General features: G+C 39.5%; 1 protein-coding gene and 1 long non-coding RNA gene across 3 annotated transcripts; one reads left to right on the top strand and one right to left on the bottom strand.

Annotated features, from left to right (window-relative positions):
* Positions 1-875: 875 nt before the first annotated feature.
* Positions 876-6,892, top strand: LOC139620170 (uncharacterized). The gene is made up of 3 exons (XR_011690753.1): positions 876-989; positions 1,082-1,162; positions 6,750-6,892. It is a non-coding gene; the product is annotated as an uncharacterized lncRNA (long non-coding RNA).
* On the bottom strand, positions 4,719-26,360 carry dennd2c (DENN/MADD domain containing 2C). Of its 2 annotated transcripts, none has more exons than XM_071475417.1 (19): positions 26,035-26,360; positions 21,752-22,879; positions 18,314-18,438; positions 17,230-17,312; positions 16,894-17,043; positions 15,831-15,909; positions 15,509-15,553; positions 14,237-14,421; positions 13,651-13,760; positions 12,895-12,964; positions 12,022-12,099; positions 11,465-11,605; positions 10,809-10,957; positions 9,078-9,255; positions 8,729-8,770; positions 7,507-7,615; positions 6,728-6,970; positions 5,702-5,788; positions 4,719-5,623 (listed from the first exon to the last, which is right to left on the bottom strand). In XM_071475417.1, the coding sequence occupies exons 2-19, from the start codon at positions 22,654-22,656 to the stop codon at positions 5,592-5,594; spliced, it is 2,811 nt and encodes a 936-aa protein (XP_071331518.1). In that variant the 5' UTR covers positions 22,657-22,879; positions 26,035-26,360; the 3' UTR covers positions 4,719-5,591. The 2 variants fall into 2 exon arrangements, with proteins under 2 accessions (XP_071331518.1, XP_071331517.1); XM_071475416.1 differs by having other exon boundaries at positions 14,237-14,424; positions 26,035-26,331.
* Positions 26,361-26,602: the final 242 nt, after the last annotated feature.

Genomic DNA, 26,602 nt, shown 5'->3' on the forward strand with positions numbered 1-26,602 from the left:
AGGTTTCCACAGTTCTAAGAATAGTTTTCCATAACAAAGATCCTAGTGTTGAACTGGGGTCAAGCAGTGTTTCTGTTTGGTGTGAGATTATCATTTTCCAACCCACTGACCTTCACTGTCAACATGTGGCTTTTATGGTTATGTTTATCCTATTTTATTCTCTTGGAAAATGATGACACGCTGTATAAAACACGTGTTGTCACACACTCCCTGCTACACACACATACACATAAACACCTCTTTGGTTTTTCCTCAATAAATAGAATGGGTTGGATGTTGCATGTCATTCCCCAACAAATGTTATATTAAATCCAGAGTGTTTACCTTACCTCTTTTATGTCTCTCTTTGTCTGTCCTGAAGAGGATGACTCATTAAAGTATTCACGGTGTTGCCATGGCGTTGTTATTTTGGTTGATGTTGGGCTCACATATGAAAAAACATAAGAAAACAAAAACAAACAAACAAAAAACAACAAACTCATGGGAAGAAACAGGTCACACAATGGTTGGCTGCAGCATGAGTAAGGCAGCAGGAGTTTATTTGTATAGCACTTTTCAAGAGTAGACACAGAAACAGATACAAATGCATGAAAAGCAGTGAAACGGTGTTGTATAATAAATTAAATAAAGATTGAATATAGTAATAGAAAACTTAGTCTAAGTCTGGACAAGTTTTTATACGATCTTTTTCCTCGGGTTCATCCACATTCTTCACTCCAAACATTTTTACATTTTGCCAGAAGCTTTTCAGCTTCTCAAAATGAATATTAACTCGAAGTCTTGCGCTCCTGACTGGTCTTGCACTCTTCTCATTCATATAGTATTTTTCATTGTGTGTGTTGTTCAGATTGTCATGGCCTCTGAAACAAATGTGACTGACTTTAAAGTGGCAGTGAGGCCCGACCAGCAGGCCACGGTCAGTGGAGCCACAGTAAGTGACCTGTAGGCTGTTAATGCTGCAAGTTGGTGCCAGTCTGTGCAGAGCTCTGGTGAGTCCCCTCTGGGGTGCCCCTACAGCACTGAGACAGTTTATTCCCAACATGACACCATGATCAGATGAAGTGACTCCAGGTGTGTTTAGGTGTGTGCAGGTGTGCTCTGATTCCCTGTGTTCCCAGTTCATGTGACTCTGGTTTCAACTTCCTCATGCGTCGCTGACCGTGTGAGTTTTCCTTCTTTAATGTTAAATTGGTATCAGTTATTACTCTGCTTTGGTTGATGTACATTAGATAACATTTCCATCCTTTATTGATAGTTTGCCTCATCGCATTGATCGTTAATTTGTGTATTTGTTTGACTACACTGCAGAGACTATTCACTCCAGTTAAACTGGGACAGTAAATGGACCAATGAATTTCATTCTCCTATCCCACACTCTTTAATTTGAGGCTCAGTATAAACCAGCATGCAGCTATCAGTGCTCAGCAGTGCTTCTTGTTGCATCTATGACTTATACATAATTATATCTGACACAATTAGATTGTTAATACTGATGCAACAATGTGTAACAGCATTTTACTGCTGTAGCTGGTTGAGGTGTGGCTCCCTATGGTAACTGTAAACAGAGGGGTTAGACCCTCTGTTTACAGTTACCATAGGGAGTGTGGTCCAGTGGTTCCCAGTCTTGGGGCACAAAATAAATCTGAGGGGTTGTGAGATGATGAATTGGGTAGGAAAGGAGATAAAACACAAGGTTTGATTAAATTTCCCAACTTTCCTCTTCTAAGCTTTGTTGACTTATTTGGGCCTTTTTAAACTATTAGAAGATTAAAGGGTTGGAACCGCTGCCAGCTTATAGACATCTGATTTTTTTTTTGCTGCTTTTTGGGTTTTTTTTTTTTTGTTTTTTTGGCAACGCCAAATAGTTGGGAACCACCACCTTGTCTTTAACAATGCACTGTATTTTATAATCTGTTTATTTTATCTGAAATGTTAATCTGTGAAGTAACAAGTTACAGCAACATGTATGTACGGCAGAAAAAAGTACAATATTTCCCTTTGAAATGTAGTAAAGTAGAAGTATCATAACATAATAGGGATATACTCAAGGAAAAAAAATGTACTTTAGTCCCCTACTGAGTAAATGTACTTAGTTACTTTCTACCATGGTGAATAATCCTCACTCTGCCAGAGATATGTAGTGTGGAAGCACAGATGTGGCAGCAACATCAGTACTAGGGACAGCAGTATTATTAATAGTTGCAGACAATGCTAGTAGCAGAAGTAGTAGACTTATTAGTAGCATTAGTATTCTTGCAGCAGTAGGTCTCTTAGTATGCTGTTGCTGGCTTGTGTCTGTTTCTGTCTGTAAACAAAGAAACATTTAGATTTTTCTACAAGTCACAGCTTCGGCTCCTGTCAAGGTTGAAAAATATCTTAGATCGTTACAATAATTCCTGGTCAGCACCGTGAATGTAACTTTGCCAGTGCTGACCAGGAACATTCAGCATTCTTGAAAGTGAATTCAAGCAGCATGTTCACAGGGAGCTCAGTCGTATATTCTGTGACCACCACAGAACCAAACCTAAGGCATTACATTGCAAAGAACAGGTTCTTAAACAGAAGTAATTGTAATGCAAATACACTAGAAGACCAATGTTGAAACTGTAGTCCAGCTCCAGCTGTTCTAAAATCAAGCAGACATCATGAAAATATTTTCCACGGACCAGTTTTTTGATTTATTGGCCTAGATTTGAGTTGCTATTAGTCTGTCACCAGGACTTGTGTGTTTATCAAATCAGCAGGTTACAGTCATCCATCAAGGGAAGTGAAATGAAACTGCCTCGAAAGACTAGAGCCTGGTAGATGTGTGTATGTATGTACCAGGCTACTGTGACCTTCACAGTCTGATATTTAATATTTTTGTTCATGAACAAACCAACAATGTGTCAAAGTCTCAGTTTCCAACCTCTCCAGCCTGTCTGTGGCTCTCAGCCTTGAGCCCATTGGGTCCTATTAAAGATGTCATTTAGAATAATTATTTTTAAAAGAATGCAAAATAATTTCCAAAAAAAAAGCTACAAAATTTATAGTTTTTAAGCAAATGTTACTGAAGTGCATGGGTCGGGAACTATTTTCATTGGCGGATTAATCCACATTCACCAGACTGATCCTTTATCCTGACTCAGGCAAGTCTTAGTCCATCACATTGATCTGTGGGTCTGTGCAGTGTTACAATTGAATACTGTACATTTTAAAACTTTAATCTCACCATAATATATAGCATTAAACACCTAAAGCCAGTTGGCATGGAACAAGAGTTAAATAGTTAAACAGTTAGTAAAAGTAATACCTTCCCTCTGGCTGACTGCTGACCTATTTTTAAACTTCCACCACTTCCTGTTAAATACTTTAGATATTGACAATCCAAACTGCACATTTGAGATGCTGATGTTGATGCATGAAACATAAAAGTTCCAGGAAGACTTTGTGTGTTGGATTGAACTCCTCTTAGTGGAAGCACATGGAGGCAGTGCCCCCATGTGGTCAATGCACTTGTATAACATTGCTCAAACGCTTTTATGTGGTGGTGCTTGGGACACAGTGATTCAGAATAATACAGAGATAAAAGGAGGTTTTATTGACCTGAAATCTAACTCTCAGGCCGAACTTGTGCCTATGAATCGTTCCAACAAGCTCCACCAATCAAATGGGTGTCTTTCTGTAAAAGCTGGTCAGAGTTTGGGCTGTGTTTTGCTGTTGGGATCTCGGGAGAGGAGGTGGGATTCATAGGAAAAGTTCTGCCTGAGAGGCTCCGAGCAGGGCAAAAAAAAAGCTCACTTCACAAAAAAACCTGTTCTACCAGAATCCTTCACCCCTGCTCTCTGTGGGTGTGTCTTAAAAAGTTAAATACAGTCAATGCACCAGTCCTCCGGAGGGCTGACTCCTCTGCACAGATTAACTCTTCTCAGACGACATTTTCAAACTAGATTATTCAGGTTATGTCTCTTGGTTTCTTAATCAGATAAATTGGACGTAATGAGTTATTTGAAAGGTCAGCGGTACATGCTGAGGAGGAATTCTACATAATGTGCTGTAAAATGTAAATCAAGTTTAATTGTAATGCAGTGAACATGATGCAAAGAGATTTCTGACCAGGATTTTTATTACAGGAGAAATGTAGCGGAAATCCTGTGTGCAGCATTTAATGTTTACCTCATACTGAATTTGACATTTTCAGCTGTCATAATAGACAAAATGAGAACAAAATGTGCACCATAGTGCCCTGATAGAACAGGTTACAGTTTTTGTTTCAATAGAATAAGGATATTCCTGTGACTTTTAGATCAAGTTACAGTCTGACCATCAAAACGTACAAAACTAACTTCACATAGAGACGGCAAAACATAAAACCTAAAGGCTGAAGGAGCTGAGACAATATGAAGTCTGCTGTGATTTAAACACAACAGGACTAAACTTCCAGTGCAACACAACTGAGAAACATTTTGAGAGAATTCTAAACTTGAACGGATCCTTTTTCAACAACAAATTATCATTGATCCAGACCATTTGGATGCCAACATATTGAGCCTCTACGGAAACAATATATCATTGTACATACTCAGATATACCCTCAATTTAAAGCAGATACTTTTTACAGTATAGAACATAGAGCTATATGGCCTCCTGATCACAAGATTAATCATGGTTAAGCAGGCTGACTATACAACCCAGTTTTCAAGGCTTCTGCATTATAAACAGCATAGTCACACATTAAATACTGTCCTTAGGAATCCATTTATTTTAAATGTATGTAGGACATGTCATGCTTTAATATAAAAATATTCCAAATACTGTACACTGGTTCTCAACATGTGCAAAACATAGAAAAAAACATATTTACAACTCCAGTTACCAGGGAGAAAGTGGAGGACAAAAGAAAGACTTAATTTCCACAAAATCTAAATACTCATTTTGACAGAGGTTTAACCTAGAGTTCAAACACTGTTCTGATCAGAGTTACTAAACCTCCAATTAATCTGAAACACAAATACACAACACATAGTAAACAAAAGGTCTTTACAGTTTGTGCTGAGAGGAATTCAAAAAAAGGGAACAGGATTTTACATTAAAACTTATAAAAACATGCATCAGGTTAGAACCACACACAGTATATTCAGTTAAGTACTTATAAGCTTGAAATGTAACATTAAAGTTACATTTACTGTAAATTGCACATATTGTGCAGCAGAACTGATCCAATTAGAAAAAAGTCTGCCAGTAAACATGATAAAAATAATTACAACCAGGCACATTCAGGTTGATTACTGAGGTTAATTAGCTGGAATGGTTTTTTTTTTGTGTATTTTTTTTTTTTTTTTAGTTTCATAAGGACCTAATACCTTGTCCTCAAGGCTTCATAAAACAATGCTAGAAAGAGAAATATAAAAAGAGTTTCCAGTTTTCATCCAATAAGAAGTGCACTGCTCTTAAACATGGTCCTCTCGTATCCAAACTCCTCTTTGTCCCATTTACATCCAGACACAAGACACTGATCCACATTCATGTCCTCAGTCAGTCCAGCAGCAACAAGTGTTCTGTCTTTGATTAACAAAGTCTTTCAACAAAAAGCCGGGGGTGTTGGTCTTTTTTCATTTCATCTGTAGGAGCTTCATCTTGTTTCCTAAAGAAAGGGAAAAACAATTAGCTGCTGAAAATGAACCCTTTCAAGTAAAACATTTGATGATAGAGGAACACTTACCTAGTCCTTTAAGAAATTTGTTCACACCACTTGGCTCCGGCTCAGGGTATGAATCCAGATACTCGGCCACTCTGACTTCAAAGAGACCTGAGAGAAAGATGGAGATGTTTAGCCATAAGGACAAAATGACAAAAATCTAACTTAAAATAAACAAGGTTTAGAGTTTCTTTATTGTTCTGGTGTTTGCATGCATAGAAATAACCCTGTTCTTGAAATATCCTGCTTTTAGGTCAAAACATGTTGTGACTCATCTTGGGTCATATGTCTGGATTAATATGATTAAATTAAACACTGCATTTATTTAGTAGATTTTCATGTGGCGACATCTGACTTCATTACTCCAACTTCTATGTGAAATCTGAAGATGATATTTAATATGTTTAATATGTCACAAACAGCACGCTACTCTTCAAACTTCCAGCACTTATTATACAAGCAGAATGCTTGCAAATCAACTGGCTAAATTTAGTCCTGTGAACTATTATTATTATTATTACTACATTATTGGTATTTTCCTCTTTTACTTTTTGTATTTTGTTATTTGCACAATTTGCATTTGTTTTTACAAAGTGGGGATATTTAAAAGGGAGGAACAGCTTAGGCTGAAATGAAATCAGAATCAGAATCAGAATCAGAATCAGTTTTATTGCCAAGTATGTTTTCACATACAAGGAATTTTTTCTGAAATGAAATGAAATGTCAGATTCATATTGCAGTAAAAGAATCATGTAAAAGATTAATCCAAGCATTAGCTTGAAGGACAAAGGCAGAGAATGTTTTTTTTTCTTCCTTTTCACTTCATTATTATGAAAAATAGTTCCACTCTGTTAGAACTAAGTGGTAGGAAACTGTTATGCATGTACAAACTTTGTTTTACCTTCTCTGAACTCAGTGAACTGTGATTGACAAGCTGTTTCATAGTCTTGTAAGAAAAAACTGTTAATATCTTATATAATACAGAATCTTATAATATCTTTTTTAACGAATTGACCCTTATGACTACTGTTGCTGCTACATCACTGTCACCTCTTCCTCCTCCCTTGCGCAGCTCTTTGTCCTGAATGAAGCCAGCAAACATCTGAGTGTCCATGAAGAGCTGCAGGAACTGGCGGACTCCACGGGAGGGGTGCGATTTGCGGAAGCTGTCGCGCTGAAGCTCCCTGCTTCCACGGGAGGACTCGACCATGTGGAGAGGATAGTGGCCCACCAGCTCCACGAAGAACCGCACGAAAGTCTCTGACAGCAGGGAGCTCAGGTCCGCCTGCTGGTCTGGATGGACAGTTGGATGGGTAAAGAGATGAGGTTAATAACATTCTCTACAGCAAGTGAACTCTAAAGTGATTGAACACATTAGTTGGTTTCATAAAATTCTGAGACATGTTAAAAGCTTATGCTTAAGTTATGAATAAATATCAAGCTACTTAACAACATAAAGGGGTCATCAGTGAACATCTGATTAGTTTCAAATGCACAGTTAAAAAAACACGCAGACTAAACTAAACTAAACTCTGCAGCAGTCTGCAGGTCATCAGCAGTGCAGGCATGGCATATGTGCAGATGGCATTTGCAATTCATTTCTGAACATCCGCTGATCATATGTTAAACCGAGCTAAAAGATAAGAGCTGATACTGCTGTGATGAAAAACAGGACCTGCAAATATTCTTTATCACTATAGACACGAAGAAAAAGGAATGTCACCGGGAGATGCAGAGACTGTTAAGGGCTTTATAATCAGTGACTGAAGTACCCGACTGGCATACAGCGCACTTCGCTGTTTGGCACATGTGACGTGTGGTATACCAACCTCCACATCTGACTCCATCCTCCTGTCTCAGGATATCTTCCCTCTCCTCCAGGACTTGCTGCAGTGCTGCCTGCAGTTTACTAGGCAGGATGCAGTCCTCATCACCCAGCTGTCACACATCACAGGAAAGGTCAACAGCAGTCGCACAAACATACATCTAATCTGCTTTATCCTCTCTCAGAGCATACATCTGGGAATCCTGATCATGTGCGGTTGACCTGCTCTGATCTATTTCCTTAAGGTGCTGTAGTGCACATAGATGGGTGTCAAATCCTTTGTACAAAAAAACTACAAGTGCTGTATTTTTACCCAATGTGTACACAGACGGAAAAAAAAATCATATTGCAATTACTTTGGCAGATATTGTGATTGTAATATGTGTCACAATTTCAGTTGAAATGGTTCTTTTTGCATTTCATTTTCACTGGAAAAAAGGATATAAAAATGATCATGTGATTTTTGTTGGGGCTTGTACCAAACGTTCCTTTACATCTGGAGAATATGATTTGTAGGCCGGGGGTAGCAACACAATGCTTTATTTTTGATATGTTATGACACATTTTACCTTTAGCAAAGAAATTGCATATTTGGCACTTGGCCATATCGCAATTTTGATAATATTTCAATTAAAAGTTCAGCCCTAACAGAGACACGACAACAAAAGGTTGTTGTGTAAATGCTGAAGCTACAGCCTTCACTGTGCATGTCAAAGATAATTCATGCATTTGTTCAAACAATGATGCACTTTGTGTTACACGATGAGGAGGAAGCTACCAGCAGTATTTAAATTAGATAGCTCATGTTGGGTTAGTCCCGTTAGGTTGTAGTTAATAGAGAGAGAGACTGTGTGCGAATAAAGATTAAGTTTGCTAAATTAAATGTCAAACAGGAAACCAATCAAATTATGACGGACAGAAATATAACACAACCAAAATAAAAACAAGTTTATAATTAACTGAATAGTGAATGAAGAGCAACTGCTGTTAACTGACAAACCTACAGCTCTGAATCAGCCTCACAACTGCCTGGCGTCTGAGTCATGACATGATTCTGCTCTGAGCTTACACCCTATTTATTTTCATCTCTGTGACACTTGTATGTGTCAAATAGCTTTGTGTCTGTCACCTTCAAAACACTCTACATTCAAACAAGTGTGGGCAAAGCCATTTTCCCAGTGGGACCACACCTATCATTCCCATTATACACTACAATGTGTACACACCTGAATGACAAACTTGTCTGCACACAGATCCACTATGAGCACCTGGAAAGACAGCGAGAAGAAAGAATGACAGTTACTGACTGCACAAGTTCACTATTTCGCAACAACAGTTATAGAGGGATGAAGTACGCCTGAGCTACAACCTGTTCAGGGTGTTTCTCCACCACTACTCACACACACAGTGGATGCTGCTGTGTGTGCAGCTATGGGGGCACTACTGGTTCTGCATGCTTTCACGATATGCAGTGAATATACAGACAAAACGTGGCACTAAGCCAGTTCAAAGACGGACCAGACTATTTAAACATCATATTGGATGTCAAAATGATTTTAAAACATTGTGACCGACCTCCTCAATGGGCAGCTCCAGCAGCTGCGGCAGGCAGGGTGCCAGCACCCCAATGAGGAATGGGGTTGGGGAGCAGCTGATGTCCAGCATACTGGCCGGTAACACAGGCACAAAGGTGTGCTGCCAGGTGAATGGGTACAGCAGCGCCAGTGCTGCGTGGCCACACCGAGACAACACGCTGCAGCGAAGGGGGGGAGGAGAGAAAAGATTAAACACAAAAACACTATTCAGTTCCCACACTGATCATATGACACAAAGATATCAATCATAGTTCCCTGAAAACACTTGTCACACTACTTGCAATCCTTTTCCACCACATATTCACAGTGACCAACTGTCCAAGCGTTCAGGAAACAGAACTTATGCATCAAAGAATTTTTCCAAAATGCAACCGCTCCATGCTGATAGTGTTACTGCAGCACTTACTATTTATGGTCAGTTGCCTACATGCTGTGAAATACCTCCTCCACGTCCGTTTGAACGCTCAGCTCACAAAGCCTCATTTTTCTCATCTTTGGGAAATACTCTGCCAAGCTCAACACTTTTTCCAAGGCATACTCATCTCCACTTCCTATTGTCTCCACCATACAAAAAGTGACTGGTCATTCATCATAGTTCTTAAGGGTTGTGGCTTCTCTGCTTCAAACTGCTGTTATTATACTCCTCAGTGAGAAAACAACTCTAAATCCAGCTTTTTTAAATAACTTTAAACCAATGTCACATCGTCATTTCCTCTCCAAAGCCCTGTAACATTTAGTATCCAGTCAACTGCAGGATCATTACATTTCTAATCACCTTTCTGACTCGTTTTAGTAAGTTTTATACCGCTGTGTAGCTGAGATATCAACATCACTGATCATAATAGTGTACGTGGTTACTTTTCAAATTATGCAGCCAACAATAACCAAGCACTGTCATGGAATCAACAATCAAGTTTGAAATATTTCTGTGCAGGGCAAATACTGACCCAAATATATAGTAATAATACAGCATAGATAATACTACATCAGCTTTACCCAGCGCCACAGAGTTTGTGCTGACCCAGTGTTTAGTATTTTTAATGTTACTGTTGGGTTATTCACTCCCAGTGTCTCACATAAAGCTCAAGTTTTTACCTCAGAACTTTCATTGTTACTTATTTTATTTTTATTTGTTGTAAAGAGACCATGTGCATGATGTTCAAAACAGCAAAGGATTCATATTCACAATCAGTAACAAGTCATGACATGTGAGTTTAAAAAGAGCTGAGCCCCTGAGTACAATGAGTGGGTACTGGGTGAAGTTAACTTTTCGTATGTGTGTTTTTATGCAATAGTTATGATAAAATTCATTTTCGTTTAAGTTTATTGTTCAAAATGCGTGTGATAACATGTATCTACTGATAATGTCAAATGTGATTAAAAGTTAATATTCAGGACTTGTTATTGTTATCGACCCTGTAATATCACTGTAATATCACTGTAAGTACTACTGGGCTGTACAAATAAACCTGACTTGACTTGCCTTTAGGACTCTGCCACAGTATTTGAGCATCTGTGAAACAGCCCACTGAAGGCAAACTACGCAAAGAAAACTATACTGGCCCTGGGGCCACGTGATGTAATTTATGGCATATAGTCACATTTTTTTTTAATCGTCTACCTTTTTTATTTTCTAATTACTTTATCATCCCTATAAATACTGGTTGTTAAGTGGCCCTGCAGTGTTGTGTATATTTTACCCAAACAGTACCTCAGTTTGTCAGCGATGAAGATGACTCTCCTCTCAAGCAGGAGGGAGGCGAAAACCTGCAGGAGCTTCCCGACATTAAGACACTGCAGCAGACTCTCAAAGTCCACGTGCTCTAATCTGGAGTCCACCGGCCGACACAAAGTGAGCACCTGGCAAAGCAACAAGAGCATATGGACTCAGACCATGCAGTGAACATCAATGGCTAGAGCAAGCAGTCATTTATACTAGTTGTCTCTTGAAAATGCCTGGAAACCAGACAGATAAATGTGGCTGGAGACAGCAGAGTGTACAAAACTTAACATAAGTTAGCATTTTAAGAGCCAACTAAGTGATAAATCAGAAGGAAGTGATTTAAGTTTTGCAGCACCTATTCTATGGTAAGAGTCATTAATTCACTTATTTTCAGTCTGTAAACCGTAATGACTGACTTGATTACCGTTAACTGTTGTAACATATTATATATATATATATATATATATATATATATATATATATATATATAGCCGTCCTGACATGAACCCTTAAAGGCTGAAATAGCTATCCCTATTGTTTGCACAGATAACCTCCCATTCTGAGTCACTCTGAGTCTGCAGAAAGGAGTGGTTAGAAGGAACAAAACTACTAATTAACATTTCCTCTTTTGGTTTCAGGGTTACCTCATTCCCAGAGCCAGGGAGGAAGCTTTTGACGGTGACTGTGCGTCCGGGGGCTGGAAAGGGGGCCTCCATAACACTACGCATAAAAGGGTAAACGAGTGCTGGGGAAATCTCCCTGCGCCTCTCCACCTCCTCTAGAATCTGCACAGACAGAGCCAGACAGATCAATGTGAGTCCTGTGGGAAGTAGCGTTGAAAGTCTAAACAATAGAGCACAGGCAAATTGCAGCTGTGCACCTAAATGCAGTTTTATATTCTCACTTACTGTTTGTAAATTTCACTCAGCCACATGGTAAATGGGCAGGACAACGCTGCATACAATGCATATATTTTCTTTTTTTTTGTAAGACACACTCAGTAATTGTTTAGGATTATCTTCTAGCGTAGCCTCATTCCATCCTTATCCTTATAGATACAAGGAGCTCCAAGCCAACAGTTTTCACACACTTCCAAGTGGATCAGTGGATTGAACTTTTCAAAATCCACCTCCTTTCATCTCCCTATAGAGGCTTCTATGGGCAGAAACATGAGAGCAGACTCACTGTATTCTTACTTTACCTTTGCAAACAGGTTGAAACAGCCCAGCTTGCTGACAATACAGTGCACCTCAGGAAGCCTCTTCCCCTTTCCACTGGGCTTGAAACACACATATAGTTTCACATGTCATAAAGCAGGGAACAACAGATATTTCTATGATCCCCCCCCCCCCCCAAACAAAAAAATACATCAAATAAAAATATACAGTGGGGTTCAAAAGTCTGAGAGCACTTTCCCTTTCAAGTGATTGGGGAAGTGGTATCAGACTTATAAATGGAGTGCAATCAGGGTCACAATGTCTAGATACTATTTCCCTTTTATGGTTTAATGGTATTTTCAATGACAGCTTTGTAGACTGAAAGAAAAACAAAACAAATCAAGGGTCTAAAGTCTAAAGTCAATCCATGTTTATGACAGCAGCAAAAAAACCTACACATAAAACTCCTCATGTTAGGTTTGCCCCAGCTCTGTCTACACTAAAGACAGAATAAGTACAGCAAAAAACTTGTCTTGAGTGCCTAATAAGACAACCGCGGATTGTTCACAATAAAGGTAAACACATATCAAATAAAGGACAGATAAAAGTCATCATTTCAACCTAAAAAAGTGTGTTTTTTTCCTAAAGTGGTCTACTCTAAAAGCAGCTCTACTTGTGAGGGAAAAGAAAGGGGAGAACAGAGAGCAAAGGGGAGAACAGAGAGCAAGAAGATGAAATTCTTGTTGCTCTCTGTCATTGATTCAGAAGTGGTATGGTCTGTGATTCACATGTACTGATCTCCTCAGAGATGTTGAGTAAGCACGTGGCAGGCTGCCATGTCATCACAGACAAACACACAAGCACACAAGCACTTGAGTCAGTGACTCAGATGCAAATGTTAACTTATCCACACGCACCAGGATCTTACGGCAGTAACAAAACCAGCGGCTGCCGTCTTCTCCAGTGAGGACAAAGGAGAAGGTCTCACTGCAAAACACAAGATCAATACACAGGGGATGATGTAACATTTAAAGATAAAATCCACTGTTTCAGTCAGTTCATTTGTGCTGACCTTTTTCTGACAAAAAACATCTAATCAGAATTCCAAAAAATCCATTAGTCCTTGTATAAAAACTGAAAAACAGATTAAAACATATCTTTAGGGAGAGTAGAGCATACAGAGAGTAGGTAAACGGACAGCTGTGTCACTACCACAGATAAAAGATTTGTTGTTTTGAAAGGTAGAGAGGCAATGTACGTTGAGATCATAACCCACATTACAACAATGAAGCATATCAAGTAGAAAAAAAGAGGAGAATGCCCAATGTCCCTGAGCACTCAAAGATTTAATTAGACCAGATGAAACTTTAATGATCCCTGTGGGGAATTTGGGTTGTTGCAGCAGCGATTTATGGGTTACAGCTGGCAGCTGAGGATATAAATAGGAAAAGAGGAATTGGGGTATTAAACATAACACAACTAATAATTATGGTGCTAGCACTTAGTCTAAATACTGTGCATGAAAACAGTTAATGACAACAAAGAAGATACAGACATAAAGGAAATTAATGAAAGATGAATAAAAAGAATATGGTATCATGTAACCATTACACCACTGTTATACACACCTGTAAAGCAGAATACATCTAGCATGCTGTAGTGTTTGAGCTGACCTTGGCATGTGCGCAGAGGGCTTCCAGTCCTGTGAGTCGGGGAAGCAGAACTTGGGAATGACCTTCAGCTGATCCTCGGCTTCTCTCGAGAGCCGGGAAGACTTTTCAAACTGAAACAGAGGGACCTTAGTTCAGTACAGCGGCATTCTTCAAATGACTTCCACTGGGACATCTGCTGAAATCAGTGATCATTTAACTGCATTATAATATGATTCAGTTAAATATAAGAAATTAAGAAAGACTCATGCAAGATTTCCTTAAGTGATTCAAACGCTTGTTCTACCACATAGGAATCTGAGACAAAACTATAAGTTTTAACTAAATGACATGTTTTAAATTCCACAAATATATGAATATAATGAATAACCTCTTTCATAAAAGCTCCTGACTTATGTAATCCTGGTGAATTCTCCTTTGAAGAATTCCCAGTTGTGTCTGATAAGAATCATCTTTCTTTAATTTTGCCAAACAAGATTAAGATGAGGACACAGAACACCATTCAGTTAAAGTGCAATAAGCAAAGAAGAGTTATGACCTTTGCTTAGAAGAAGGGTGTGGTTAAGTTACTGTAAAGGCTCCTACTAACCATTTTGGGGAACTGTTGTGTAATTTCAGGGGAGTAGGTGTTTCCTGGGGAGCCTTTTCTCAGCGACACCACCACGAAGATCTGAAAAAGCTGCTGCTGTTGCAGCTGGATCAGGTCTCTCTCAAGGGTGCGGTAGCCTGGCCGACGTTTCAGTGTAGACTGGATATAAACTGATTTCCTGGAGCCTGCTGGACAACACACAGTGAAACGATATGGTAATGCTTGTCCTGGGACATAGCTAATCCAGCACAGAGGAGCAATATAAGGTGTTTTAAATATCAATACACAGCATGATTACAACTTATCTGAAATAACAGTCATAGTGTATCTCACAATGGTGGTGTTATTTGAGTTTTGTCACAGTTTAAACCACAATTGTTATCTCTTGCAAAAAGAAAGTTATTTGAATGTGCCTTTGGTTTGTTTGACTAAACAGCTAAACAGTTGGCAAGCGAATCTTTGGGGACAGTGACACTAGTCAATCAAGCACTGTGGTACAGACTGATATGACTGATTTCCATTACATTCATGGTCCACAGAGGATGCATTATAATTACTTTGGTGATCCTGACTCTAGCAGCATCATTAAAGCAAAGTTTCAGTTTGTGTAATTTATGTAATACTGCCATCTACTTCAGCTGTACTTTGTGCTTAGTGCTCACCCAAATGTTAGCAGCGGCAGTTGTGAGCATGTTAGCATGCTAACTTTAGCATTTAGTTCAAAGAACTGCTGTGCCTAAGTACAGCCTTAGACGGCTGCTAGAATAGCTGTAGACCTTAGTCATGTTTTGTTTAATTTTTTAGTCTTTAAAATATCAGAAAAAAGACTCTCAGTTTCCCAAATGCTTGTTTTGTCTGATTATCAACCTAAACCCCAAATTAACTATGATATAAAACAGAGCAGCAGCACATTTGTGAAGCTAAAACCAGCGAGTGCTTGGTTTTTATTTTTATTAATAAATGACTGAATGAACCAATTAATTACATTTAATTCAATTACAATTGACTAATTGTTTCATCACTAGTTTCTATGTCCCTATGATATATAATAAGGTGAATTACTCTTCCATTATGCCTGTATGTCACTTATTTTTACCAGATATGTAACTTCATTTGCTTCTTTTCTTTTTGCCATGCAGTCCTCTGTTTATATGTTATTAATAAATGCTGGCAGATATCACCAGTATTCATTACTCCACAAAAGAAAACTTTAAACTGAAAACCAGACTTAACATAAAAGGTACATTGCAGACAGTTTAACTATGTTTATACCTTTGGTGTTGTCCTCGGGGTCGCTCTCTGTCCCGCTGGTCTCCTCTGTTGTTATGAATTACAGGAGGTAGAGATTAGGGAGAGGCAGAATGCAAAAGACTTAAGAAGCCATAATCAGATGCAGACAGTCAGCCTTTGTTTCATAATCAGTGGCTTCGCCTGGTGCAGCTGGCTCTGTGTGTACCATGAAAAGCTGGGTATTTCCACCAAGATGCTCAGCTTAATCTAATTGAAGCGTTGATGTGAGTGACATTTGCGACAGTCTGTGTGCGCGTGTGATCTGTGTGCGCGTGTGTTGTCTGGTGTGTGTGTGTGTGTGTACCTCGCACTGTGACTCCCTGGGTCCTCACTCTCTTCCTCCCTCGCTTGTCGTCAAAGATGGTCTCAATCTTGTTGACGTACTGTGTTGTAAAACACACAGGTATTTGTCAGCCCCATAATTTCACAGCCATTATAGAATCATGATTACAGGGAATCCTGATTTAACAGCCTCTAAGTACATAATTATATTATAGATTTTCAGCATTTTTTACCCTTACATTCCTGCATTCTTCTGTTAATTCCCTGGAAGAACACAGCTGAATATTTGATAGTGGACAGAAAGAGGCACATACAGGAAGCTCAAACTTATCTTGAAGAGGACACACAGAGCACTGGTGGTTGAAGAGGCAAACTTGTATCACAGTTTATGCAAAGAAACTAAAATGCCCCTCCTAAGATAATGGTACTGCTGTTTGGCAGAAAAATACATAATGAGCTGTTATTATGTCTATGCCCATTTCATTGTTTTTCATTGTGGGATCACAAGAGTTTAAGGGACAGCTAGTTAACTAAATGTTGTCTTTTATTCTTACAATTCAGGCTATGTATTCTCAACAATTTGTTATATAAAAATTACATAAAGTACCATTACTGTGGGAAATAAACAGAGCAGGAAAGACGAGTTGTTAAAATACCTTCTAAAAATAAAATGATTGGCATTTGTCAAGCCTGCGGGCAGTGACAGTGCAAGTGTACTGTGGGTTTTGAAGCTATAATCCCTTTAAACTCATCAGCTTTACAGATAAATGTCAGAAAGTCTGTTTTATTACTGTACCTTATTGTTAAAGTTCCTCCCTGTCCACACACTTTCCACTGCCATGGGTTGTATGTTTGAATTCATGTGTCCTGTCTAAATTCTACTGAAGCAGTCATACATCTAACCTCTATCTATTTCCTTCAGTGTCCTCTCCTTCCTGCTCAGCAAGTCCCTGCCCCCTTCTTTTCTTTCCACCATAACATGTGATTCATTGTCCGACAGAGGACGACAACAAAAAAATAAATAAAAACATCTCACTCAATCATTGTATTCAGACACGGTGGTTACAGATCCGGCCATCATTTACCTGAGGTGTCCTCTGTGTTTTCTGAGTGCTTGTGCGCCGGGGTTTAGGAGTTTCTGCAAGGGTGGTGGATTTGGATGCTGTTAACACTTGGAACCCCTTCTTCTCCACTCTGCCAGCGTAGCCTTGCAACGTTTGGGGTTTAGGAGGCAGCTGGAAGACAAGAGCTGTGGAGTTATCACTTGCTTTTAGGTAATTACACCGTATCAAACTACAATACTTCCTTCTTCCGCCCTTACAATCTCAGGTTAGGCGAGGATCATCTGATACATCCATACAGAATTAATAAAAATATGTCTGTGATTTGAGAGGGAGACAAAAATGGATATCTTCCATTACCTTTGGGACTTGAGACCTTGCAATAGGTAGACACATGGGAGATAGCTTGACATCCTCATAGGGGTTATCTCTAGTCACTTCACCTGAGGGAAGACAGAACAAGAAGAAGCTAATGCTAGCTTTCCTGGTGTGACAGCAATTGAGTGGGGTGTTTGCTGTGGAAAAAAAATGCTGACTTTCCATCTCAAAACTTGAGCAATTTTTCCTGCTTTATTTATTCCTGTCTGGTTTTGATGTGAAGTTTATATAATTTAGTCTGACATTATACTTTCAACAATGACAAAGAATACCTGCATTTTTGCAAGCCACACTTTTTGTACATAGAGAGAAATCTCTACATTCATTACAAAAGGTGCTACAAGGAAAATCGGCTCATTAGATATTACCTTTATCCACTTAACGGTGGCTTTTAATTGGTACAACTGAGCAGAAATAGCCTAGTCTGTCTAAATCAAAATGCCCACTTACACACTTGCAATCAACAACAAAGAGTTTAAAAAGCTGAATTATATTGTGTATAATGCTGATAACAATGTACCTACTAAGCATTTTCTTAAGCAATTAAAGGTAAAGTGATGTGATCCATGTGCACACCTTGAATAATCCTGATTCCCTGACCAGTGATAAGTTAAAATAAAAACATGACAGCCAGACATTCACTACAATGATCAAGCTCTTGCACTTCATCCGTTCATACTTTTGTGCAATACTGCCACTACTGCAATAATCACCAAATCAAACTGCTATTCATCTCACACTGCTATTTATTCATGTGCAATACTATATTAAAATGTTTATTAAAATGTATTATTGTGCAAAATAATACACTCAACTTCATATATTTCATTGTTTGTATTTATTTGTTTATGTTATTTATCTTTTTCTTATTAATAGTAAGAGTCTGCGTGTGTCTTGTGTTTTTTTTAATGTTGCCTGTCTGTCTTTTTTCCTACGCACCAATGACGAGCAGCGCTCCTAATTTTGTTGTATGCAAAGCTTACAAGACAATAGAGGCTTTGTAATTTGTAACAGTCAGCTCCACATTGTCTTCTTCAGTGCATATGACAGAGGGAGCTCAACTTACAGACAATATCCTCGTAAATATTGTCGTCAGAATAGGCATGGTAAAGGCCTGAGTGCCTCCCCTCGCCTCCCGGAGTGCTTTCCTTCACTGTCAGACGAGCTGCATCCTCATACTCAAAGGACTTCCTGTGGCAGAGAAGGAAGGGAATGCAGTGAGAAAAAGGGGACTGGCTGCTGTCCTTAATATAGCTAGCATGCTGTCATTTACTCTATTGTCTCACATTTAGCCAATTCCCCACCAAAAAAATTCCTTTTGTTGATATCAAACGCAGCAAGACACAGAGAATGTGATAAACTATCATGGAAGGAAATGACTGAGCATATGGTACTGAAGTTGTAAAAAAAGCAAACAATGAGAAAGAGTGTGACAGGATTTAGACAGAGATAGCAGTGGCAATATGTCAATGTTATCATCTCTTTCGTGAAATTTAGGTCAATATGCAACATTCTTTCCCTGAAAGCTTTGAAAAGGATGATGCAGCTACTGTCTAGTTATTAGTTCACATTATCCATCAACTGTTTTATAGTGAAAGTTTCAGGTGGTTCAGATTTTTTTTCCATGTGTTTGATTTCAGCTGCTTCAGTAATGCAGTGTGTAAACAGTCAATCTGGCTCAGTGCCGGAACAGAAACTTGTTCGGTGTGATGTAATGCCTAGCCCCGTGAAGGTGTTTCATCATATACAAGAATAAATGACAGCTAATGGCTCTGAAGTTGGTAAACAAGGAGCCCTGTCCAACGTGCGTGCGGACATGACTGGTTGAGAGACAACCTATTGGTATTGATCGAACAAATAAAACGAGTGGATTACATTGCCAATTTAAAATGTCAACATTGGAGCACAATTCTTTCTAAGTTCTTAAGGTTTGTTTTGCAGCTTTTAAGAGCACAGTTAACACAATAAAGTGACCTAAAAAAGTAGCTTTAGCTAAGAAGCAGCTGCTGTGGCCACAAGAGGCAATTACAGGATAATGGGCCATCAAATTTCCACTTCATTTCTCAGGATTCTCTCAAATCTGTTGCTTTAAAAGGCATTATCATTAGGCACAGAGTTGCCAGACTGGGCTGTTTTCTGCCCAGTTGCATGACCATTAATTTAAGTGGACATGCAAAAATTCTTTTGGGCATCTTTTAATAATTTGGGCTACTTTTTGTACCATTTGGGCAGTTTTCCCCCAACTAAAGTTAGGCTATATTCCAATTAACCAGCTTCTCCTCTCATCTGAGTAGCACCATTGAGACTAATAGGGCTCTGGGTTCAATAAGCTCGGCTCGATGCACACTGAGGGATAAGTGATTACCAACAAAAAAAAAAAAAAATGTCATTTGAGTTTATTAGAAGAAGGTTGAAACCGTTTTTTATATATTATTCCTTCATAGCGCTGTGATAAAAGACATGTATAAAGCTATGAGTGAAGTGTTATGCAATGTCACCCAAAAGTGAGATAATTTTTATTATTGTAACCATGCTTTTGGGTTTGCTAATTAAAACAACTATGTTTTTATCTTTTTTTTCTTGCACTAATATTCAGATACATCATTGTTGTAAAGCACTTTGTTCTGCAATTCTTGTATCATTATCTTAAAACCCCAGGGCACAGTACACATTTTGTTGATTTTCGAAGTGAAAAGAATACAGTCCCTGCAACAAACAGACATTAAAATGTTAGCCTTTCATCAAATCTTAATGGACTGTTACTTTTTAGTTCATGAACTTCAGCTAAATCGTCTTGCAGGTGCTTTTCAGTCATATGGGGACTTTGCTTTGCCTCCAGCAGATGTACAGTGCTATCTGAACATTTTCTTGTTCTTGACTTCCTCAGTTCCCCTTTTGTTGCCATTCCTTAATGTCATTTCAGATGGTGGAAACTGCAATCTTTTTATAGCCGCTCCCGTTTTCTAGGCATCAGTTTTGCTTCATTTTCAGATCCTCAGTCAGTTGCTTAGAGCAGCCCATGGTTGTTGAGTGTCTGAAGGTCAGAGTCGTGTCAGCTCTGGAAATGTCATCAGCTGACAATTCTCAACCTGCTGGGTTGATGAAGTCCTGAGAGTTTTACATGTGGATGGGTGCCCAAATGTTTGGAAAAAATACATTTCCATGAGTAAATGCTATTTTTTTTCAATATCTGCAGTCTCTTCACTCTGTCCAAGGTGCCCAAACTTTTGCATTCAACTGTACATTCACACTCAGTTGCCAGTTGATAAGGTAGACCTGGATAAAACTAATCTAATGCAAACATCTTGAAGTAAATCCCACCTTTGTGAAGGTTATAATGTTCAGATTATATTGAAACAAGGTTTTGAGTCAACTTTATAGTCATTTTTGGAGGATATAGTTTGTAGTTTTCTTCAACAGTACTGTGTTATACTAACATGTGTATCTATTATTTTGTCTACACCATTTAAACAAATGAGGTTAGGCTAAACAACAGAAAATGACAGCTAGGTGGGTTTAAGGCTATGGCTGGGCTATTCTGTGTTAGTCAAATATGGCGACACTGAAGGTTTACTTCTGCGATTAAACCATTAGAATGTTAATCTGTGACATGTTATTACAACGGTGCAACAGTAGCACAACCAGAGAAGTGTCATACAGTCAGGTTCACAGGCTGACACAATAATCAAGGGGGAAAGGGTGCAATATCTTGCTTATGAATTCATCTCTTACTTCTAACTTTTTTTTTAAGTTACTTTAAAAATCTAGCTGTACAGATCTTAATGTTATAGTTATTCTTTTAATTGTGTTCATCAGCAGTTACCCTCTGGGCTGGACGTTTCAGTACTTGCAATCATAGCCTTGGAAAAGCTAAATTAAAATTACTATATGGCTTGATTTGCTTTTGTTATCTAAATTTCTATTTAATCAGAAATTGAGAGTATCTTTGTGTACTATTTTATTCCCGTCACAAACTCCTGGGCAATGTTTAGATGACACAAAACACGAGGACAGAGACCTACAATATTAGAAGTCATGTCAGCTAATGTCCCGAGCTGACTGTGTACATGAGTTACAGAGTTGTGTCTTGTTTTGTTTAGCCCTGAGTGAATAATCCAGAGTGTGTGTGCGTGTCTGTGGATGATGACCCTGAACCCATGGCTGTTGAGGAACTAGGCCACGTCCAGACAATAGACAACAATGCTGCCAGATATCATGTGACATCACACCTGGACCCCGGCCAGCAATTATACACTGACGGCACCCTCCTCTACACTGCCCTAAAAACACTCTGCTGATATTCAGTGAAGACCACAAGGTTTTTTCAGTCATTGTCCGAGTCAGAGAACAATTGCATTGTGTATTTTTACAGGTCAGTCCTCCAAAATTCAATTAGCATAATAAAATCTGAACTGTTAAATCAAATTTTAGAGGTCATGAAATATGTATAAATTCCAGCCAAACTATGAGTCATGTGTGCTGTGCTTTTAGCGTCTAGACTCACCTGTTCTTTTTATGCCTTGAAAGCCCATCAGTCTTTGCAACCGGACATGGAGGAGGAGGGAAGCTAGGTGGGTGGGCTACCTTCCTACTCCCCACATTGGAGTGGTTGTTATGAGGAGATCTTCTGTCCCATCTCCCTGTGTGCCCCGAGTTGTTGTTGTTGGCTGCCCGATACTGGAATGTCCGCAGAGGTTTGGGTGGAGGCTGGGCTTCACCTGAAGACTGCCTGCCTTTCTCCCAGAGCAGTCTGTCGCCCTCAAGCTTTCGCCAGAATCCCCTTGAAGTATAGAAGTTCCCAGCAGGCATGTTGTCTTCTTGGTCATCAGTGGACAGAGGTAGAGGTTTAGAAACTATTTCAACATCCAGGATGCGATCCGTTGTTTGGTTGCCATTGGCAGTGAAGATGTGTTTACCTGTAGAGTTAGCGGTGTTAACCTCCACTTTGGGAGATACAAATGTTTGTGCTGCAAGTGGTTTATTTCCTGGGGATGCAGTTGAAAATTCATTGGAACTTTTCTGCAGAGGGTCGGATTTCCTACCAACCACACCATGTCCAGCTTGTTCTGGGGATTCCCGAAAATCTAAGCCCAAGCTCTTAGTTTTTGAGAGGTTGGCTTTTGCGTGAAGGCCCCCTCTCGAGCCTTCACTGGAACATCCATTGCCCAGGAGATCCCCAGACAGAGTTCGGGATAGAGTTGGAGGGTGCGCTTTCACCCTGGCATCCGGGCTGCTGCCCTGCTGACTGCGACCTTCCCACTGTGAGATCTTCTCCCTGATGTTGATGCCCTGCTCATGGGAAGGGGGCCTCCCTGGCTGCCGGCCCTGCCAGGCCACAGTGGCCCCTTTCTGTAGGCGATCGACCTCTCCACCCCCTCGCCTGCCCTGCTCCAGCCTCAGAGCCAGCATGTTGAGAGGGGGCAAGTGTCAGCTTACTCTCAGTTCTCCATAAGTGAAAGCATCAGGGATTTCCTTGCAAAGACGAATGGAAAAGTTCACTAAAGTCTGGTATTAATTAATACAGAAATGATCAGGAAAATGACAGTCACAACATTTGTGGTAGTAACTGTCTTTGCGCGTCGTCTTGTCCTAGCAGAGTCTCATTTCCCCCTTGTCTCCTTTTGTAAACAACCTAAAAAGAAGTCAAGACACAAAAATTACTCATCAATTACTTCTGCACTTAAAAACAAGTCCAGACAGCACACTGCAGGGTCAAAGGGATACGGAGGTAACATGGGACAACACACACACTTTTGAAACATCACACATCTTAAGTGGTCTTCAAGGTGCAGACAGCAACAGGGAGAAGGTCAGGAAGGACAGACTCCTGTCAAGGTTGCTTTCCAAAAATAAATCCAATAAAAAAAAAGGAAACTGGAAAATAGCTGGATAAGGTTAGTGCAGCATTCTGCTGCTCTGTGTCTGAGTCTGTGTCTTGAGCCGCTCCAGCCCTCCGCTAGCCCCAGGGGAATTCTGTTTTCTCTGTAGCTGTTGTCCTAAACCGCAGAGCTGGCCAAATACAAAATGCCAATGATAGAGCAAAGCATTAAATCTAATTCAGTGTTCTTGCAAAGCTGTCTTTCAGATAACAGGGAAGAATGCACATTTTAAGTGATCTGAAAGAGCTTTGGAGGCGAGAGTACACGAGTCTCAAGGCATACTACACAGCCAGTCACAATTAGGTGAATGAGGAGCAATACTTTAACCACACCTATCTGTGCAGCGGAATGAAAGCTCCTCAGATGGTTGAGCTACTCATCAGAGGCAAGGTAAAAACATATAGGAGTATAGATTCGGTTTAACTGAGGCCTCTGTGCTATATGTGTAGTATAAAGCTATAATCTTGCTCCATCTAATTAATGCCATTTACCACAGACAGACTGGATGTTAAGTTCTGCAGTGGCATCTACCGCGACTCATATTCCCTGAGTCGACATCAATGTAGTCACTGTACGCTCTTGTACTGCAGCTCCTGGCTTGCTGGAACCAAACCATTTGGACACGTTGCACATTAGGACCGAGGCTGAGAAGAATCTGGAGAAGGGGAGACATGGTAAAATTCCACTGCACAGCTCATGATCGTAATAACTCTATGAGCTGCATTCCTACAGAGCTGTATAAGGAGGGGCGGTGGGGTGGGGGAATAAATTTAACTAGAGACAGTCGGTCAGTCAGTCTTGCAAGTGATGCCTTTGTTTGGTTTGACCTAAATCAAATGTATGTGTGCGCTGGAATGCTGCTCGATCATTGCCAGACCACGCAATGACAATGCGAGTCCCAAACTGACCCACTTGCATTACTTGTCTGTGTGCGGTATGTTGTACAGGAAGGCATGAGTTGCGTTTCCTGAACTGCAGGAAGAAGGATCAGCAGACTGTCCATAATTATTGTGCAGAGACATTTGCACCCAGCTGCAACCACTGATTTGAGCTATGTTTAGTTCAACTATACGCAAACTCTGTGATGGTAATCAAACACTGAAATACCGTGAATTCAAAAATGTACTAGCTAGTTACAGTGACACTTGCAAACACATATAAAACTGCCAGTTCCCCCTTTCCTGTTGCATACACATACTGTTAAAATTAAATGTTTTTTTTTTTTTTTTTGCCTGTGAGGCAGACTGTGAGGTGTTTGGATATCAAGTGATGAAGCCAGAGGGCGAGTCGAAATGAACTCCACTGATATTTCTGATATTTCAAATCTGGAGAAAAGTGTCCTTGCATTTTTTAGTGAAACTGACTGACTCATCCATGTAGAAACCAGTCAGGGGACCCATGAAGCTCAAGTATCCCATCATCACCTGGCTGCTAAATTAAACCTAATTGCACCTTCAAAACCACCACAAAAGGCTCTCCCGTAGGAGTGCAGCAAGACCCAACATGTTGTAGGTGAGGCATTGCACGACTGTGGTTTACCATCAACAGAGACAGTTGAAGCTATAATAAAAGAGAAAAATGTAGGTCTGCTAAATGCCACACCAAGATAAAGTGCCTTACAATGACTGCTCCATTAACAGCCACCAGAACAGCTTCTGTGCATCCAGGCATTAATTTTAACAGCTCTGCTGAATGAATGACATACTACTTTAACAAGCCTTTTTTGTGTCATTTGACGTTGATGGTTGTTGACATCAATGTGCCTAAAACAGGTCCACATTCTCTCATAAACTCAGACTAAGCTTAATATTTAAAGCCTTTAAAATATCTTTTAAAAATTCTAAACATTTACATTTATTATGGGTCAGTAAATCAATACTGTCCCTGGTGCTGATTTGACCTTTTTGGAAAAGCAAATTAGTGGAATGTACATCTCAGGTGCTTTTAGTTATAGTGGCTGTAGTTATTCTGTAGTCTGAAGTTATTCATTAACTCGGCCGTTTTTCCTAAACTAAGCAACACCTGCAGATCACTTCAATATAGCAGCTATCTTCTCAGTATTAAGGTCCAATGACCTTAACTAACTCAGTGACTTGAATTAGCTGCTTCATCCCTAGTATTAGGGTTAAGGCTGCAATAAAATAGGGATAAATGCAGGAGAAGAGAGAAAAAAAAACTTGCCTTATGTCTAGCTCCATGTGTCCTCGCTCTCAGTTCTATGAAGAAAACGTATTACTAACCTCCCTTGAAAAGTATAAAATTTAAAATGTTCTTCCTTCTTGGAAAGATTACATAACTTAAGAATGAAACTCGGTGACTCATCTCACTCACTGACAACCACCCTGTAATTCGGCCATAACAAAAGGTCGAAATAAACTTCAAATAGCTGCCTGGTTTACACTGGTCTCTTCCAACCATCGTGGTGAAACTTGTTGGAAGACAGGTAACAGTTAGCTACAGGAGTAACGTTTTGTTTACCTTTGAAAGCTCATATTGGGCAAAAAGCACCCGTCTAGTTTATTGGATTAATTACCGAATTAAAAACATGAATTAGAGATATAGAAATAGGCTTGATACTTGTATTACAATATCACTAAATCTCTCGATGGTGTAGTTGGTTTTAATCAGTCATATTTTCAACTGGGTTCGGCGTTACCTTCAATGAAGAAACCGCAAGTATTGCAAAATTGTAACTGAGCAACTTACTTTACGATCAGCAACTACGTAACTTTAGATGACAGTATCTGATGAAATACAACCGCTTTAAACTCCTTTAGCTAGCTGAGGTGAAGGCTAGCAGAGGAAGAGTGTCGGACAGTTGAGTGACAACGTTAGGAGTAAATACACACGACCGTTAGAGCCAAACACCACATGGACAGCTGCACAAGCCGTATTTCTTGTGACTTACCCTCGTTGTTTAAAATGACCAGAAGAAATCACGCTCTTTCCTCATTTTCCTTTCGAATAAATGAAAAACAAATCAAATGCAACTCCACTCGCTCGCATCCTTCAATCTGGAGAGGGGGGGGGGGGGGGGGGGGGGCGCCTGAATAAGTTCAGGCAAACTTTCATTCAGCCATACAGCCAGTTAGTGGTAACTTATCGGAACATAAACTTTAGAGAGTACAAAAACGTGTCGCCAATTCTAATATCGATGCATAACAGCAAGGAAAGTGGCCATGACTAGAGAAAAGCAGAACACTCCTAGCCCTCCTTCGCAGGACAATTAGTATCAAGTCAGCCATTAAAATATATGACTTCCGGTTTAAACTTCCAAAATAAAACCCTACATTAGCGATTTAAGTTCTAAAGTTAAATGAACTTGCAGAATGAAAATAGACAAATGATTTTGTATTTTTATCCTTAGTGTTGTCTCCATTAAAACGCTTTTATAATATTTTTTTTATTTTTATGTACACACGTTAAATTATATCGAATTTAAAGGCAAATGCATTTACATTTTTAAATTAAAAATT

Source organism: Trachinotus anak, unplaced genomic scaffold, assembly GCF_046630095.1.
Source record: "Trachinotus anak isolate AG129_WGS33_773 ecotype Australia unplaced genomic scaffold, CSIRO_AGI_Tana_v1 ptg000004l, whole genome shotgun sequence".
NCBI lineage: Eukaryota > Metazoa > Chordata > Actinopteri > Carangiformes > Carangidae > Trachinotus > Trachinotus anak.

Excerpts from the sequence above, each read along its gene's own strand:
- dennd2c (XM_071475416.1), bottom strand. The coding sequence starts at position 22,656 with ATGCTGGCTCTGAGGCTGGAGCAGGGCAGGCGAGGGGGTGGAGAGGTC. Across the intron at positions 13,761-14,236 it reads CACAACAGTTCCCCAAAATG|TTTGAAAAGTCTTCCCGGCT; the intron begins GTTAGTAGGAGC and ends CCTCTGTTTCAG. Across the intron at positions 10,958-11,464 it reads TCCCTGGCTCTGGGAATGAG|GTGCTCACTTTGTGTCGGCC; the intron begins GTAACCCTGAAA and ends TTGCTTTGCCAG.